The sequence below is a fragment of the Medicago truncatula genome, chromosome 7, assembly GCF_003473485.1.
Source record: "Medicago truncatula cultivar Jemalong A17 chromosome 7, MtrunA17r5.0-ANR, whole genome shotgun sequence".
Classification (NCBI taxonomy): Eukaryota; Viridiplantae; Streptophyta; class Magnoliopsida; order Fabales; family Fabaceae; genus Medicago; species Medicago truncatula.
In genome coordinates, this window is record NC_053048.1 from 26,963,402 (window position 1) to 26,983,598 (window position 20,197).

Below are 20,197 nucleotides of genomic sequence, written 5' to 3' on the forward strand. Positions count from 1 at the left end.
ACATTCATCTATCAATACACGCCCCCATTACGGGGCCAAACTGTCGGATTTTCCAACTCTTGTTAACCGGTTTTACCAACGGTTGACGTCTATTAATGTGAATTCGATACAATAAGCACACCAATAAACATAGTTGTGTGGAGAGAGCGTCTCTCCATTCCACAATAAAGTGAGTAATATAAAGAGCTTTCAAGATATTAGCTTCCAAGCTCACAAAGAGCAAATCCTAATTCATACCTGTTTTTCAAGTCACTCAAACCCTAAAGAACCTCATGCCCAAAGACACTCAACCCTAAAGTCACCTCATTTAATTTTTCTATGATTCTCTCTCTTGAAGCCTCTAAAAAAATTGAAGAATGAAGCCTTATATAGTACTCAGACCCAGGAAAAATCGTGCCTCAATTTGTCTGGATCGTGCCATGATTTGCAGCTCGTACATAGTATTGTATTGAACCTATACCTCGAAATCACACCACAATTTTCTTCCATCATGCCGTGCAAAAATGCAAACCAAACCTCAAAACTCTTGATCCATAATGCGCCACGATTTCTCCAAATCGCACCTTTTTTTAACTAACTTCAACATCAATTTGGAGGCAATTTTCAACAGGGCTGAACATAGTTGAATCAGTTTAAATACTATTAGTAATGAAATCTAAGTTCTTGATTCAGGGAAGTATTGTTTACAAGATTAATCAAATAGTGATAGCCACACTTAACAAAAAAAAACAGAATGAAAATTATTTGAAGTTAGAACTTAAGTAACAAGATAAACATGCTCAGAAAGAACTTTTCTACCAAAGAATCCTCCTTTTAGTAGACAAAATCAGGCCTTAATCTTGTTTCACCAACTGCACCTAAACCAGACCCAGCTGCATGTCAATCCATAAAAGAAGTCATTCCCATAGTTGCATATCCAAAACTAAGTAACTAACACAACATTCTTTGTAACAAAATCATTGAAACACTTCCTAGCTAGGAACAGCCTAAAACAAAATTTGACCACACCTCGTAACATATATAGACAAATTCTTTTATAATGTTCAGTGAATCAAGGGGAGGTTTGGCGCAATAGTAAAGTTGTTGTCACTAAACTAAAAGGTCGCAAGTTCAAGTCCTAGTTCAACGGCATCCAACATAAATTGATGAGTGAGAACGACTGATGATTGATTCAGTGCGTTCAACGGTGTGTGAGTTCTGACGGTGCAAGTTGAATAAGAGAGACGACGGTGGTGGTTGGCGAGGTTGACAGTTGTGGGTTGAAAATGGAGAAAGAATTGACTGAGTGGGTTACGAGACAGAAGAGTGAGTTAAAGAGGACGGTGGTGGGTTAGAGAAGCGGCGATGGGTTTAGGACGGCAGTGGGCTCAGAACAGCGGTGGTGGTTGGATATGAGTATATGACAAAGTATCTTCTCAAGTGTTATTGAATCTCAGATTTTTTTCTCATGGTCCATGATAACATACCACATACGTACTTCTTATAAAATAGTAGCACGATTCAAGGACAAAGTATCTTCTCAAGTAATAGAAACTCTTAATGCGATATATACTCTATCTGTTTGGAGTAGAGAAACAATTATGGTATTCATTTGCCAACTCTTTCTCTGTTAAATTCTCTCTGCGTTAACTATTCGTTCCCTCTATTTTCGGTCACCGTTCAATTCTTTTATTTTATTTTATTTTGCTTCTTTTTTTAATGACACTCATTTGTTCCCTTAAAAATTATTCTAATTTCACATTGACACTTAATTGCCACTATTAACACTTTACAGGTAAACTAATAGTACCATATCATATGTTCAATGATAGAAACTGATTCAATGACTAAATTATCTTGGTTTAATTTTTTAAAAGAGTAAATAGGATCTTTTTATTTATCTATGAACAATACCATCTTACTTGTATTGATAAACCAAGGGAAGAGCTTACTTGCGCTGTAAGATTCTTGTCTCATGCTATTTATAGAGACACTCACACTATGGTCATTTTTTATTCACTTATTATTATTGATTTTTTATTCACGTACTAAGTTTTTTTTTATTGATTTTGTATTATTCATGGATTCATAGATTTGTTATTGAGAATATATAAGTTTTCAGCTTTGGGGGGAAAATTATCCCAGTTGCAGGCAATTGATAAGGCTAAGTTTTATATTAAAATGACATATTAGCAAGATTTTAAAATTTCATAGATTTCTTATTGAGAATATATATTGCAAAAGCTTGTGCAAAATGTGGCCGATCTTCTCTATCGGGTTGTAAAGCCATCCAAATCATTTTATCGCTGTCATAATTATAAGTGCAGACCACAACTTGAGATTATGGTTTCTGTTCAACAATATTATATGAAATCTTAAAAGTATATTGTTTTTTAATCAATTTCATTAGATGAAATTGATCAAGTAAGCATAGGGAGTAATGTCCTACGAATACATCTGATTCTCCATTCCCATTAAGAAACTTCTCTAGTCATCCGACTGTCATGTGTAGAATTGAAAAAAGTTTAACTGCGTTTATATACGGTATATGCCGTGTAACTCAGAAGAATGAATAATGATCCAGTTTTGATTTTGGTGGGGAAATATCTTTATGATCGAAACAATTTTAGAAATACATGAAGTTTATCTCTATGTATAATTAATTGGTTTTCTTCCAATCGATATAATGATTGACTGTAACGTGTGTTTAAGTTGGGCATGCGGATATGGTTTCAAGTTTTCATATTAGCAACAGGTCTAATGAAATAATGCAGAAGAAAACCACCAATATCTTGTAATTCTTATCGATACAAAAAGTTTGGAGCAAATGAAATAAATAGCAAATGGAGAAACAAAAATTAACTCAGTTTATTTTATCTGCAATAAGTTCAAAACTAATTGACATAAAATTAAAACATCATAATCCAATCTAAAGATTTTGATCCAACAACTAGCAAAAAACTGCCAACGGAATCATCCAACAAAATTGTAAAACTAGCCAAGGAAAACACAATTAAGTAACCATCAATCGTAAACATGCCACTTACATAATCTAAAATAAATTCAGAAAAATAAATAGTTGTTGCATTGCAGCTTAATTTGGACAAGGACGAGGCAAAACCAAGCTCTGCATATGCTCATGAGCATCAAAAATTGTGTTAGGAAGTTCAACATATTCAATTCTATTATCTCTCTGATTATACTTAATAACATCATTTTGATTGTTATTAGCCAGCATCAGGACATCACCATTTTCGGACAGACACACCGGTACCAACAATCCATTAGGCTCCTTAATTTGAAGATGCGCATAGCTAACATTCACCAACCGAGTCCAAGACTCTTGAACCCCAAACTCTCTCATTTCCCACAAAACAAAATGGGTTCTCATATAATCATAATAAAAGCATAGGCAGCCCCTCAAAACAGTAAGCCTTGGTTCATCTTCGGGAAGTTCACTAAAACCATCAGGCAACAACGTATACTTGCATGTCTCCTTTTGTAGATCAAGTGAAAAAATAGCTAACTGATTGATGGTAACATTTTCCCATTCATATTCATGAAATTTTGAGTTGTGCAATGCTAACCAGTTAACATTACCACTCACAAATGATCCAATCTGATTGTAATCCAGTAGAATTGGAAAAGTGGGGCAAACTATAATCTTCCTCCAACAATTATCACCCATGCAATGAACCCGCCCTTGCATTTCCTGTGTGGTAGAATCCCAAAACACTGCCACTACCTTGTATTAAGAGTAAATAGCAAATTATTCAAACAATACTATGAGCATGTTTGGATTGACTTATTTGTGATTATCTCCTTGAATATGAGCATATGGAAACAGCTTGTGACATATTCAGAAAGTGTTTTCAACTTATTTCCACATCTCTCCAAGATAGCTTATCGAAACAGCTTATATCTTAGATGAAAGAAATTTGAATTTATTTTATCTTTTGCAATAGAAATAACTTATGCATACACACTTGTATAACAAAACAACAATTATATCTTCGATGAAAGCAATTTGAGTTCATTTTATCTTTTGTGAAACAAATTGCTTATACATAAACGCTTGTATAATAAGAGTTTATGTTATAAGAATTTAATTAAGTTAATTATCCAAACAAGGTATAAACTATGTGCTTAAACTAGCGAACTGTATCCTCTAAAACCCAAAATTTTCAATGATTGTTTGTTTATTTACATGTTCTGCTCTATTTGTAACCCGCTTATTTTTTACAACTCCAACAATTGATTGAAAAACAGAAGCTAGAGCTTAAGCACTATGGTTGTGTATAGTACAAGTGTCTTATACCTCCAAGAGGGTACAACCTAGGGGTGTTGGTTCAGATAAGAAAACCAAACCTAACCGAATTCTAGTTTTCTCAAACGGAACTAAACCAGTTCTTCAGTTCATTGATATTGAACCCTAAACTCTAAACATAGATGCTATCAATTTTAATTTAAAAACATATATCATCAATATTGAAACTGAAATCTAGAAAACCAACCCTAAACCCAAAACATAGATACTCCCTCCGATTCTATATATGATATAAATTGTGAACCAAATACATTAATTTTTGTTGTTACCCAATTTTTGCTTATATCTTATATTTTGGATTGTAGGTAATATTATAAAACTGAAATATGCGAGATGACAGAGCTCGAAGTTGAAATTTGACTAACCTTGTATGTGTCATTTGAATCATCATAGCCGAAGCCAAGGTGCGGAACATCAGGGATGATCAAACTTGGTGAATTTTTGGACGTCAATCGTAAAGTAGGGTTCCAGAATAAAACCCAAAATTCTCGATATTTGTCACTAATCATACAAACCAGGCCGTTGGCAGAGCCAATTGGATCAGAACGCGTGTTGAAACGGCGGCATTCATCTTTGATGAGGATGGAGGAAGGGTGTTCAAGTAATGGACGCACCTTGTATGGTGTTAGGACCCTATAATAGTCTTTATAACCGTTTAAGTAGACCTTTTTGCTTGATGTAAGTAGGGTGTGTGTATGTTTGGGTGATCTTTGAAGGTGAAGTTTTGCGAAAGTTGTGTTAGAGATGAGTGATTTCCAGTATTTGGAAACGCGCCTGAATCTCACAAGAGATTTCGCCGGAAGCCATGAAAGGATTTCGATTAAGAGATCAGAAGGAAGAATCGGCAGAGAAGTCATCCTGTAAACCCTAAGGTAATTGAAAACCACGTGAATACTACAAGCTATATATATTATCACCCGTCAGTTAACTTCCGCAAGCCTTAAGCCCTAATGTTCCACTCATCATAGGTTAAAAAAATATGGTATTGCCTCATCCGGCCCAACCATCTCGTTGTATTTAATGTAGTTTTATTTTTTTCTTCTCAATTTAAAATCGACTAATACCTCAAAATAGTCCTTGAATTTTGAAAAATCGGCCAATTTCGTACCTGAATTTTTCGAAATATCAAATTAGTCCCTGAATTTTGCAGACGTCCATCAAATCAGTCCCTCCGTCCAAAATGTCCGTTAATAGTGATGATGTGTCAGCCACGTGTACAAGGACTAAACTGATGGAAATTGTCAAAATTCGATATTTAACATTTCAGTCTCTTTTTTCCTGTGTTTCCAATTATACCCCTCTATTACCATTCACTTTCATCCTCACATTTTCACTCAGAAGCATCAAACAAGTCCCTAACCTTTCACCTTCCCGCCTAAACTGTCACCCTCTTCACTTCACCAAAATCATCATCATCACCGGCGATCATCCTTGGAAAAGATTCGGTTTTGAAGTCAGATTTTGTGGTTTGTCAAGGTATAGCCATTAAACTTTGTTTTCCATTCACTCTTGTTCGTTTGTCCCTGTTTTGTGTCTGTTTTTTTTGTGATTTTTGGTTTTAATTTTAGGCATTATTTTTCAACTTTTAACTTCATATCATGTTTCGTTGTTGTTTGTTTGTGATTGTTGTGTGTTTGATTGCGTTTTTGAACGAAATCACGTCCTGATTTAAACAAATTATAAAAAGGGTTTGTTGAGGTTCGTATTGAAGTCTGATTTGCATTTTTTATGTTGTTTTGCTTTTGATTTTGACGATGTTAGCATAATTCGCAGGATGGAAGACTCTATTACGGTAATTTTGCATCACGGTGGTTGTTTAGAGCGAGATGAGTACCGGAGGCTGCAATACGTCGATAGTGAGTTTTGTGTTTGGGAGAAAATGGATGTTGATCAGTTATGCTTGTGGGACATTGAGAAGATGGTGAAACGTTGCAGAGGATCACATTGATCTCTGTTATGATAATTCAAGGACCAATTTGATGGTATTTTCATTAATTTGAGGATCGAAATGATGGATATGATTATAATTCAAGGACCAATGTGATTGATTTTTTTTTGACATCAAATAACCATTGTTAAACAAAACTTATGCAGAGGGCAAGCATAGAAAGGCCTTCCTGGATTATTGACAGTGTTTGCTCTTCTTACAACACAAATTCTAGGACACCAACATTGAAGCTCTCTCACATCATCATTGTACATAGAGCTTGAAGATGAATACCGGTTGTTGTAGTTGTTTTTGCCCATCCGCGCACCGCCCATCAATTCTAAACACTGAATCTACAAGTGGGGAAGAAATTTCGAACCAATACATTATGTTATGAAATGATTCCAAACACTGAATCTACCGATATGTTTTTGGGGAAGAAATTTTACATCAATTTATGGAAGAAATTTTGGAGATTTTGAACTCTATGTAAGGAATTATAACATTAGGGTTCCAAATTTATATATTTGGGGAAGAAATAGTCCTTAATGAGGAAGTGAAGAAAGAGCCGTTACTCACAAAGAAGGAAAAGAGCCGTTGCCAATTTTCTGAAAATCCATCAATTTGGTCCTTGGAATTTTGTGTAAATCCATCAATTTCGTCCTTCAAAATTTTGTGTAAATCAATCAGTTTGGTCCCTGCTTGCGTGTCATCTGACGTGGTAAGCTTTGTCAGAGGTTAACGTGACACGTCACCTCCGTTAACGGACCAAATTAACGGAGGGACTAATTTGATTGACATTTTGTAAATTCAGGGACTAATTTGATATTTCGAAAAATTCAGGGACGAAATTGGCCGATTTTTCAAAATTCAAGGACTATTTTGAGGTATTAGTCATTTAAAATCCATATATATCTATCTATACTAAATAAAAAGAGTCCTCGTGAGCTTAGCTCAGTTGATAATATATGCAAGGTCGGGGGTTTGAACCCGCCACCACCAAAAAAATATTATATATAAAGAAAACTACACATTTCAACACAGTTTTCGGTTGGACTTTACTTTCCAAAAATACCCTTAATATTTAATTTTATTTTTAAATACAAATAACACATGTAACAAATAGATAAAAATAAATTTAATTTATTCAACACACTTTTCGGTTGGACTTTTCTTTTCAGAAATACCCTTAATATTTAATTTTAATTTTAAATACAAATAACACATGTAACAAATAAATAATAATAAATTTAGAGCCCGTTGGCCACACTTATTTTCTCCTTCACTTCTTCTTAGGGTGCGTTTGGCCTGACTTTTCTATGGTCTAAAAGCTACTTTAAAACTCAAGTTAAAAGAAAGAGCTTTAAAAATAAATTAAAAGTTGTGAAGAAGTGAAGGAGATTAGTGGCATGGATTAGTGACAAAAAATAATGGTAAAGATTAGACTTTAAATCCTCTAAATAAAGATTAGTAACAAACGTCAGCAAAAAATAATATTAAATAATAGACTTTAAATCCTCTAAGAAAATATTAGTAACAAATGTGAACAAAAAATATTGTTAAAGATTGGACTTTAAATCCTCTAAAAATAATATTAGTAACAAACGTGAGCAAAAAATAATGTTAAAGATTTAACTTTAAATCCTCTAAAAAAGATTAGTAACAAATGTGAGCAAAAAATAATAATGTTAAAGATTGGACTAATAATAATGTTAAAGATTGGACTTTAAACAAAAAGATTAGTAACAAACGTAGGCAAAAAATAATGTTAAAGATTGGACTTTAAATACTCTAAAAAATATATTAGTAACAAACGTGGGTAAAAAATAATATTAGAGGTTGGACTTTAAATCCTCTTTAAAATATATTAGGACTCAAAATAAACTAGTAACAAACGTGAGCAAAAAATAATGTTAAAGGTTGGACTTTAAATCCTCTAAAAAAATATTATGACTCAAAATATTTTAGAAAAAAATTGTTAGCACTATATTAAATATTATTTATCAATCAACTTTCAGGAGAAGAACATAATTTGTTATCATTTGACAAGGTTGAAGGGGATACTCATAACTTATATCAACAAGAATTTCTAAACTCAACTACTCAAAGAAGTATTCCACCACATATTTTAAAGGTAAAAAAAGGTGTATCTCTGATTTTGTTGCGAAACATAGACCCTAGATATGACCTGTGTAATGAAACACGATTGTTATGTCGTGGTTTCTTTAAGAATATGTTGGATGTGGAAATCCTAACAGAAAGCTATGCTGGAAAAAGAGCATGTTTGCCCATAATTAAATTAAAAACAAATATGAATTCATGACTTCCCTTTGTGCTTAGTAGAAAACAGTTTCCCGTTATACTAAGTTTTGCTATTACCAATGTCAAAATCTACTTCCACAACATGTTTTCAGCCATGGTCAATTATATGTAGCTTTATCAAGATGAGTTTCTCAAAATTCAACAAAAGTTCTCGTTAAAGAACGGAAAATAGAAGGAGAAGATGAAGTCTTTATGAAAAATGTAGTTTTTAAATATATTCTTTTATCGTAATCATAGCAATGTTTCTTATACATAACATGTCATTTATACATTTATGTTATGATGTTACTAATTACTATTAAAATAAACAATAAATTATCATTATTTTATTTTAATTTTATACGCAGGCAAATTAGAATATGTTGAGTTCAAAAATAATTTTGTTATATGCGTTGACAGTATTTTGTTTATAAATCAATATATCAATAATTTTCATTAATATTTAAAAAAAATTAGTCAAAATTATACAAACAAACATAATAAAATAATCATATGATTTAGCGTGACAAAGAAAGCAATATAATGAAGAAATCGGTTCATATAATCCATGAATAGTACAAGATGGAGGCTACATGAATAGAGTTAGAAATCAAATAGGAGTTGCGTTGATGGAGAGTAAAAATGTTTGATTTTGTGATGATTTATGTTTTTTTTTCACAAGATGATTTATGCTTTTTTTTTCACAAGATGATTTATGTTTTTAATTTTCCAAACTATTTTGATAATATTTATGTTATTATTTGAGCCTCCTTAAATTATTTCTCCTATTCAAATATTTAACAAGTCCTTTATATAATGATACAAATATCTTTTATATTTGTATGTTCATTATTTGAGCCTCCTTAATTCATTCGACTGGAAATAAACGTCATTGAGTAAATACAGTATTTGTAAAAAAAAATATATCTTTTATATTTTAAACATTTTTTATTTATTATGTTAATTCATAATAAATTCAAAATTTTGTCCCCGTGAGCTTAGTTCAGTTGATATAGACAGTGCATAAATATGTGCAAGGTCCGGGTTCGAACCCTGGATACCACCAAAAAAATAATAAATTCAAAGTTTTGTACAATATTTTGCCAAACAACTTTTAAATTAAAAAAAACTTTAAAACTAAAAAAATAATAATAAAGAAACCAAATAGCTTTAGCTTTTTCCTTAAATGCCTTTATTTTAACTTTGTTTTAAAGTAGCTTTTTGATCGAAAAAAAAAAAGTCTTACCAAACGGTACCCTAATGTGGTTAGTTTTTTTTTGTCTCAATTTAAAATCCATAGAGAAATCTTGAAAAAAAATCAATAGAGAAATGATATTTGGTGACAACTTTTGTGACGATTTTTTCTCTCATACTCACTTTATTTTTTACTTTATCTCTCTATTGTTTTGGTTTATGTACAAATACCTATTTTTTCCTTGTAAATTATGGTTGTCAACCAAATTGGCTGTTCAAATAAAACTCCTCAAATCCATATGATGAAACTATGGGTGTTCAAAACTGAATCAACCCAAAAGAAAAACCGCAAACTAGACCAATCCAAATCGAAAACCGCAAAAACTTCGTTTGGTTCAGATGTATTTATATCATTTTTTAACTCAAACATATGTTTTGGTTTGGTTTGTGGTTTTTATTTTAGCAACCCAACCGAATCAAACCGCAATATAAGAGAAACACTAATTAAACTTATATCACTCAACCTAGTACTCATAGGAATTCAATGGAAAATTTTATAGAATGGCATGTTTCTTCTCTTTTTTTACCAAGACATATTTGTTCTCTTCTCAACCTTAATTTATTTAGTCTTCCTCCCAGTTAAACAATTAAGCCAAATTGTCATAATTCTCTTACAAATGGTTAATGTTTGTTTTAATAATAGGCTGATAGCAAAGTTTCTGATAAATCCAAGAAATCTAATCATAACAATGACATTTTAGTTATGTTCTTTAAAAGCAAATAATTGACTGAATCTTAAAAAAAATGGTTTGCATCACAAATTTTAAGCTGATTGCCATTGCGCAGTTTGAATAACTACCTTGAGAGTTGAGACATAACAATTGTTCTCGGAAGTCGTTATACCTAATCTATCACCATAACGATTGTTCATGGATTGCGAGGAAAAAAAGTAACAATCTACATTTTTGTCAGATTGTCTTCGATTGATATCAGAATCAAATAAACATTATAGGATATGCCATGGCAATAATGGCAAAGAACTTCAGATGTAATCCAGCAACTAATTTTATACTGGAAAAGTTACACTTGCATTAAAATCGAAGTAGCAGGCATACTGAGTTTAGAATATATATTCTGAGGAAAATGTCATAAAAAGTATCTATTTTAAGAATAACTGCAAATTAGAATACTTTGTATGAAACAAGCGAGAATTCAAAATGATTCTAAGAATTGAGATTACTAATCGTTACTTCTTTTGTTATGAGCAGGTCAAAATCATTTAGCTAAACTAAAGAATGTACAAAATCACACGAAAAAGAATTATCAAGCGAAACCAACTTCGTCGCTATTTCTCCCTTTTGTTTGCTAATTTTGATCCTCTCCAGATTTTCCAATCATGATGTGTCAAATGTATACTTCAAAATTTTCAGGATTTTTTACAACTTTGGATTGGTCAATCCAAAGGTGTAAAATGCTCACACTTCAAATTAATAATACATTCAAGGCTTATCACGTTTAGAATGCTCACCAAATTTTTTCATGCTTCTGCCACGTTTAGAAAAAAGGTAAACCGTATCACCTCCCTGGAAAATGATGTGGGGATTTGTATTTCTGATGAACATGGAATGTGTCAGGTAGCGAAAGATTATTTTGCGAATTTATTTTTGGAGAATAATAGCATCCGTGCACCAGTGGTTGAAATTATAGAAAAATGTGTCTTTGATGATGATAATGTTTTACTAACCTTCCCTTTTTAGGCACATGAACTTAAGGACGCTATGTTTTCAATGCATCCAAATAAATGTCCTAGTCTGGATGGCTTTAATCCGGTCTTTTTTCAGCATTTTTGGTCGATGTGTAATTCTGACATTTTTCAGGAATGTTGTGTGTTGCTTAATAATAATCAATTTCCATCGTCCCTGAATTCCACAAATATTGCGTTGATTCCCAAAGGTAATAAGCAGAATTCTATGAGGGATTGGAGACCTATAGCTTTGTGTAATGTCTTGTATAAATTAGTGACAAAGGTACTTGCTAATAGACTTATATTTTACATAAGTGTATCTCTGAAAATCAATCATGTTTTGTACCAGGGTGCTCCATACTTGATAATGCCATGATTGCCATTGAATTAGTACATCACATGAAGGTAAGCAAGAGAATAAGAAATAAGAATGTTGCACTTAAGTTAGATATTAGCAAGGCTTACGATAGACAAGTACTTGGGAAAATTTTAAAAGATGTTTTTAAATTAAATTGATCATCAATGGTGGAATCTCAACCCATACTTGAGTAGCATCACGTCTTAGGTTCAATGGAGACAAGTACACTATGCTATCAGATAGCAACTCGGGAAAAACCCATTTTTCACCCCAAAATTCTAATTTTAACTTCCCTATGCCCAAATTTGATCCCAAAGTTTGTCTAAACATTTATATACATCAAAAGAGACTCAAAATCATATAAAACTTGACCCAAAACATTATTTTAAAAAATCATCAAATAATCAATTTTAACCCTAAATCCCAAATTCTCAAAACTAAAACTTACAACATATTAAATTCAATTTTCAGAATCAATGACTTAAGATTATTGAATGTTAGTCCCACCTTTATCTTGGATTGATCGACGAAGGACTCTACCGCTTTCTCTTCTTTAAAAGGATATTAAACCGAAGAGGGATTATGGTCTTAAGAACACATTTAATTCCGAAGGGACAGAAAGGAGTAGAAAAAGAAAAAAGACTCGTCAACACAAGTCAAAAGAGGGAGAAGAGAAGAAAAGCACACGAAGCATCAACTGTGAATTTCGGTGTGTAGAATGCACTGTGTGAGTTCTCTATTTATAGAGATAGTTTACAACTAATAAGTGAGAAACTTTTGAAACAACTAATGCACCTATTAGATCTAGTAATTAAATATATCAATTGAGTACCAAAATATATTATATTAAGTACAAAAATATATTATTCAGTACAGAAATATATTAGATTGCCTACCAAAATCTCAATATTCTATTCTAATATATATATAAAATATTTATATAACAAATAACAATTATATCTCTATAACAAATATATTTCTATAACATATATATATTTCTACACCAAATAAGAAATATATTTCTACACCATATAACATATATTTCTGCACAAAATAACATATATTTCTACAACAAATAACATATATATATTTCTACAACAAATCATACATATTTCTACAACAAATCATATATATTTCTACAACAAATAACATAATATTTCTTCACCAAATAACATATATTTCTACACAAAATAACATATATTTTTACAACAAATCATATATATATTTCTACAAAAAATCATATATATTTCTACTACGAATAACATATAACTTAACAAAATATCACCCATCTAATTTCCAAAACAGCCCCCTCAACTTTAATCTTATTTTATTTTCAAATCATATTCCATTAAATAATAGAATAAGCCACTTAATAAATCACATAATCATATAAATATATTCTAAACTTATTAAAATAATCAAATAATTAAAGAGGGCGTTACAACTCTCCCCCCTTAAAAGAATTTCGTCCTCGAAATTCAAAGCACACAAGAATAAATTCAATTATTGCATAACCATAATAAACCATATATAGTTAAATAGAACCTTTCAACAAAACACGCAAACTACATCAAAGTTAGTCAATCAAACATGATCACATAATAAACATAACTATTAATCAGAAACACAACAACAACCAATCAAACAACATAAAGACAGTAATACAACTATTACTTGACACAACTCGACTCAACTACTTGGTCGGACGGACCGACTTGCTCTGATACCAATTGTAACATCCGGTTTTCCCAACATAAAAATTTCATAAAAATAATCAGAGTATTCACATAAACAGAATGTCACATTCTTTTCTTAAAATCATAAACTGAATGAATAACTATTTATCCTTTAAAATTCAATAACAAAACAGTCTTTGGCACGAAGGCCTCTTCATAAATGTCTCATAAAAATCCAAGCTAAAAATATAGTCATAAATCTTCAAAAGCATTACGTAAGGAAGAGAAAAGCAATAACAAAGTTCCCATCCCGTTACGTATCAGAGCACCTAAGACACACGAGAGAGTAACTTCACACGACATCGACTATTCTTGGTTACTTGCAAGTTACTCATACGAACATTTTCAAGCAGAAGGGGTGAGATTTCACAAAACAATAATATCAAGCATATAATTCATTAATTATATTTAACAACATAAATAATTTCCTCTATTAATAATAATAATCCTTCATGTAATAATTCTTAATAACTCAACCAACTTCTAATTATCAATTCATGAATAAAAGACAACTTATCAACTTAACATAACCATCATCAAGTACATTTAACAACTCATAGATAACATCATGTAATCATCATCACTAATAACTTAAACAACACAATATAATCATCATCTTATAATAATATATCAACAACTATTCATCATCTTATAATAACAACATATTCATCATCTTATAAAAATATACAACAACATATTCATCATCTTATAAAAATATAACAACAACATAACGTAATATTCACTTAATAATAATAATCATATCTAATACAACATAATCATCACTTAATAATAATAATTATATACAATACAACATAAACATTATCTTAATAATAACATCACATAATAATCAGTATCATAAACAACATCATAACAAAATAACAATATCATAATCAATATCATAGATAACATAGCAACATCTTAGTCAACATCATATAATTCACATCATATAATCTTCATAGGTACTTCTTTAACAACACATGGGTAGAAGACAACTCAACAACTCATAGATGATAATTCATCAACAACTTAACAACTCATGGATGATAATTCATCAACAACGACTTTGACTCGACAAATTCAACTCCAACTCGACTATGCAACTTAGACCTCTTATATGCATATGGTATCAATTCAGGGCATGAGCCCCCAACATCATAGTATTAATATACTTTTAAGGCATCGTGGTGAGGACAAAGTTCAAATCGTGGTGAGGACAAAGCTCAATTCGTATCGTGGTGAGGACAAAGTTCAATTCGTGGTGAGGACAAAGCTCAAATTGTAATCAACAACAACTTAAACATCGTACATTTTCCACATAAGCCATATAAATATTTCACATAACCAACAACAGCAACATAGGCAGCACATAAATATCTCAAGACATAACAACATCAAATGATAATCAACAACAACTTAAACATCTTATATAATTCACATAATGCATATACAAATATATTACATTACCATCAACATCAAATCATATTCATCAACATATACATTCATATAATAAATCATCAATCATGAACAACATTATGTCTATATCTTACAATATTCACATAATATATGTATCTCAAATTATTCAACAAAGATATTCACGTCCGAGCAAATTAGATCCATCACAACACATGTTAAATACTGTTAAACCCCTTAATTAAACACCTAGTACTCCTAGTTTTGAGGTTTGGAATTATTCCATAAGTTTTGGATTAACTTAGAAACAGTTATGAAAATCATTTTAAAGTCAAACCGGCGCCACTGGAAAGCTAACACAATTATCTACAACTTTCATGTTTACACCAAAGGCTAATTCAAAAGAGAAACGTGTGAAAAAGACGCAAGAACATGAAACAAGACATGCTGTCAGATAGCAACTCGGGAAAAAACCATTTTTCACCCCAAAATCCCAATTTTAACTTCCCTATGCCCAAATTTGATCCCAAAGTTTATCTAAACATTTATATACATCAAAAGAGACTCAAAATCATATAAAACATGACCCAAAATATTATTTTAGAAAATCATCAAATAATCAACTTTAATCCTAATTTCCAAATTCTCAAAACTAAAACTTACAACATATTAAATCCAATTTTCAGAATCAATGACTTAAGATTATTGAATGTTAGTCTCACCCTTACCTTGGATTGATCGACGAAGGACTCTACCGCTTTCTCTTCTCTAAAAGGATATTAAACCGAAGAGGGATTATGGTCTTAAGAACACTTTTAATTCCGAAGGGACAGAAAGGAGTAGAAAAAGAAGAAAGACTCGTCAACACAAGTCAAAAGAGGGAGAAGAGAAGAAAAGCACACGAAGCATCAACTGTGAATTTCGGTGTGTAGAATGCACTGTGTGAGTTCTCTATTTATAGAGATAGTTTACAACTAATAAGTGAGAAACTTTGGAAACAAGTAATGCACCTATTAGATCTAGTAATTAAATATATCAATTGAGTACCAAAATATATTATATTAAGTACAAAAATATATTATTCAGTACAGAAATATATTAGATAGCCTACCAAAATCTCAATATTCTATTCTAATATATATATATATAAAATATTTATATAACAAATAACAATTATATCTCTATAACAAATATATTTCTATAACATATATATATTTCTACACCAAATAAGAAATATATTTCTACACCAGATAACATATATTTCTACAACAAATAACATATATATATTTCTACAACAAATCATACATATTTCTACAACAAATCATATATATTTCTACAACAAATAACATAATATTTCTTCACCAAATAACATATATTTCTACACAAAATAATATATATTTTTACAACAAATCATATATATATATATATATATATATATATATATATATATATATATATATATTTCTACAACAAATCATATATATTTCTACAACGAATAACATATAACTTAACAAAATATCACCCATCTAATTTCCAAAACAGCCCCCTCAACTTTAATCTTATTTTATTTTCAAATCCTATTCCATTAAATAATAGAATAAGCCACTTAATAAATCACATAATCATATAAGTATATTCTAAACTTATTAAAATAATCAAATAATTAAAGAGGGCGTTACAGAAGGAAGCACAAGTTATGAAACATTCTTCATACATATGAATTAGCGTCCGATCAAGCCATTAGCCTTCCAAAGTCTGAAGTTTTCTTTAACATTGTTGTTCCATCTCCTATGAAGGATACCATCACCAACATCCTTGGAGTCAGAGCGGTAATGGAAACAGGCAAATATCTTGGTCTTCTATCTATGGTGGATTGAAGCAAAGAGGCAACATTTGGTTTCATTAAGGAGTGTATTTGCCACAAAATTAATAGTTGGAGTAGCATGTGAGTATCCAAGGTTGGTAGAGAGGTAATGATCAAATCGATACTCCAATCTATTTCATCTTATATTATGAGTGTATTTTTGCTCCCTTCTAAACTAGTTGATGTTATTGAAAAAATATCAATGCTTTTTGGTGGGGTCATGGTGGTAACACGCGACGTGGGTTACACCGGATGTCTTTGGAAAAGTTGTCTGTTCATAATTGTTTTGGAGGTATGAGGTTTAAGGACTTGACATCTTTTATTATGGCTATGTTAGGTAAACAAGGTTGGAGATTTCAAACTGACCCCACTAGCCTTGTTTCTCGTTTGTTTAAGGCACGATATTTTTCTAACTCTAGTTTTATTCAGTCTAGTATTGGACATAATCCAAGTTATGTTTACAGGAGTATTTTTAGTGCTAAAATTATGGTAAAACATGATGCGCTATGGCCTGTAGGCTCAGGAGCTAATATACCTTTTTTGGGTGCTCCCTGGCTTAAAGACGGATTGTCCTTGTCCACGACTAATTCAATATTTGAGCCTTTGTTGTAGGTGAAATTGTGTGATTTTATTGACCTGGATTTGAAGGTTTAGAAAGATCCCCTAATTTATAATTTATTTGATGCGCCAGTGCACAACGTATCCTTAACACACCGCTACAACATCTTGTTACGGAAGATAAATTAATTTGGAAAGGGGATAAGAGTGGAAAGTATTTTGTTCGAAGTGCATACCGTATATGCGTGTTTGAAATTGCAGATAATTCTCATTTGCATGTCCCTGGCTGATGGAAATTAATATGGAAGTTAAAGGTGAAGGTGTGAAAAACACAAGAAGGGGGGGTTGAATTGTGTTTTCTTTTTCTCTCTAAAAATACTTCTTCTGAAGAAACTTCAGAAGCAGTTTGTGAGTGCTTCTGATGAAATAATCAGAATCAGATTGCAGCGGAAAAGAACAGAGCAGAGAAAAGAAAGACAAAGACACAAGCAGTTATCCTGGTTCCTTCCACAAAACGGAAGTAGTCCAGTCCCCCTTGCACTTCCAAGGAGATTTCACTATAATCACAAAGATTACAAATGCTCAATACTCTCTAAGTATGAGACTTCTCAAAAATGCTCAAGCACACACGCAAGAGTCTTCCAATGCTCAAGCACTAAGCAAGAGTCTTCTAATGCTCAAGCACGCAGGCAAGAGGCTTCTGATCAAACAAAAATACAATGAATTAAGTTTGACTCGAACACTTGATATACAATCAGTGGGGTTCACAATACAATACAATTAAGACTCTAGACTTTTGAATTTCTAAGATGTATCAAATCAGTGCAGAAATTCAGTGTGCTTTGTAGAATCAAATTGACAGAGTTTTGGCGCTTTTTAACTTGTATGTCTCACTGCACAATCTTCAAGTCTTCACTCCTTTATATAGAGGCGTGAAAGAGACGTTGAGATAATTAGCACGTCTAAAGAGTCGTTTGAAATCCTTTGATCATTCACCAGTAATCCTTTGCCTGATTTGGGTGTAGTCCTTTGAAGAATTAGCTTCAAATTCATTCTCATCTTGAAGGCACAAATTTTGCAGGCATAGCTGTTGTCTTGTCTTGTAGCGTGGACAAAACAGAGTAGTGGAGGTAGTGATTGTACACTTGTACTTTGTCAACTCTGTTAACGAAGGACAAATGCTCAGCGTTGTCCAAATGACCGTTGATACCTTCCTTTCAATTCTTCGTTCTTCTTAGATGAGATTGAAATGAGAAACAGCTACTTTGGATCTTCAGTTTGAATATATGGATTAAATGTAGCTTCTGGTGATGACTTCGCTTCTGATGAAAACCTTGCTTCTGATTACCTTCTGCTTCTGATGACGTCATCACTTCAGATGCACTTCAGCTTCAGACGCAGTTTTCTTCAGATGCTTAGAATTTCTTTTTCTTTCCATTGTTCTTCCAAGACCTATTGAAATAACTTGAGTAGCCTTTGGTCCTGTACACTTGAACAATTATTAGCAATAACCAATTGACAATTTTTTATACCTTGTTATCATCAAAACTTATTAAGGTTCATTGTGAAACACATTTTGTTCCAACAAAAGGTGCCTCCCAAAGTCAAGAATTTTTTATGGCGTGTGTGTCGTGGTTGCTTCCCAACATGTGCTCGCCTTAGTAGTAGAGGTGTACCTTGCCCACTTGATTGTGTTCATTGTAATATCAATTATGAAGATAGCATTCATATCCTCATTGAGTGCCCTAAAGTTGTTCAAGTGTGACATGATGTAAATTTATGGGAGAAAATTATTAGGGTGCTTCGTCAAGATTATAATATACATGCACTTATTTTCACTCTTTTACAACAATTTTCTTCATATTTGTGTGAGCTTATGGTTACGATAATATGGGGTCTTTCGAAGAGTTGAAATTTGAAACTTTGGCATTAACAGAATGAATCCAACTCGCAGGTAGTTCAGTGTGCAACACATTTACTGGATGAGTGGAGAGCAGCCCAAATAATCAGGTCTCACAGTCATTCTCAGTCCAACACGGTCCAGGCGCATCCCATAAGGCAAGACGACGAAAGATGAAAGAAACCGGCATCAGGGAGGTATAAATGTAATATTGACGCATTTTTTTTCTACCTCTCTTAATAGGGTAGGTTTGGGAATGTGTCTTAGAGATGATGCAAGTGATTTTGTTCTTTCCAAAAGGATCGTTTACTCCCTTGTGTGACACAAATGCGGGGGAGGCTGTCGGGTTACATACAGCTTTGGAATGGGTACTAGATCTCCAGTTTGATAATATGGATTTTGCTCTCGATTCCAAAAGAGTTGTTGATTTTATAAATTCACATGTAGATGATGATAGCGAGCTTGGTTGTATTATATCTGTTTGTAAACGGTTATTAGTTAATAGATTTTAGAACTCTCATCTCGAGTTTAATAGGAGGCAAGCGAATAGGGTCGCTCACGAATTAGCTCAGGCAGCCCTATCCAATTCTAACCCCCATATTATAGTTGATGATATACCTTCACGTATTTGACACATTTTAACTAATGAAATGCAATAAATTTCTTCCCTAAAAAAAGAGATTACCTGAAAACATATTAGTAAAAGAGTTTTTATAATTACACCCTGATTAATCCTGGTTGCACCCCAAAATGACAAAATTACCCTTCCATAAAATTTAATTTTCAAAAGCATCTTCCTTTTTTCTTGGTTACACCCTAAAATCCCTCTTCAGTTTCAGTAGGTCATGTAAACTTAGTTTCAGTAGGTCATGTAAACTGAGTTTAAGTGTACATACTTA

The 20,197-nt window shown here is 32.0% G+C and overlaps 1 protein-coding gene across 1 annotated transcript; it reads right to left on the reverse strand.

The window, feature by feature from the left end:
- Positions 1 to 3,073: 3,073 nt before the first annotated feature.
- Positions 3,074 to 5,163, reverse strand: LOC25498393 (F-box/kelch-repeat protein At3g23880). The gene is made up of 2 exons (XM_013593299.1): positions 4,672 to 5,163; positions 3,074 to 3,724 (listed from the first exon to the last, which is right to left on the reverse strand). The coding sequence occupies exons 1-2, from the start codon at positions 5,161 to 5,163 to the stop codon at positions 3,074 to 3,076; spliced, it is 1,143 nt and encodes a 380-aa protein (XP_013448753.1).
- Positions 5,164 to 20,197: the final 15,034 nt, after the last annotated feature.

What these genes read in the sequence shown, in the direction of transcription:
- LOC25498393 (XM_013593299.1), bottom strand. Translation starts at nt 5,163, where the DNA reads ATGACTTCTCTGCCGATTCTTCCTTCTGATCTCTTAATCGAAATCCTT. An exon ending in ATTCAAATGACACATACAAG is followed by an intron (nt 3,725 to 4,671) that starts GTTAGTCAAATT and finishes TCTTAATACAAG; the next exon opens with GTAGTGGCAGTGTTTTGGGA.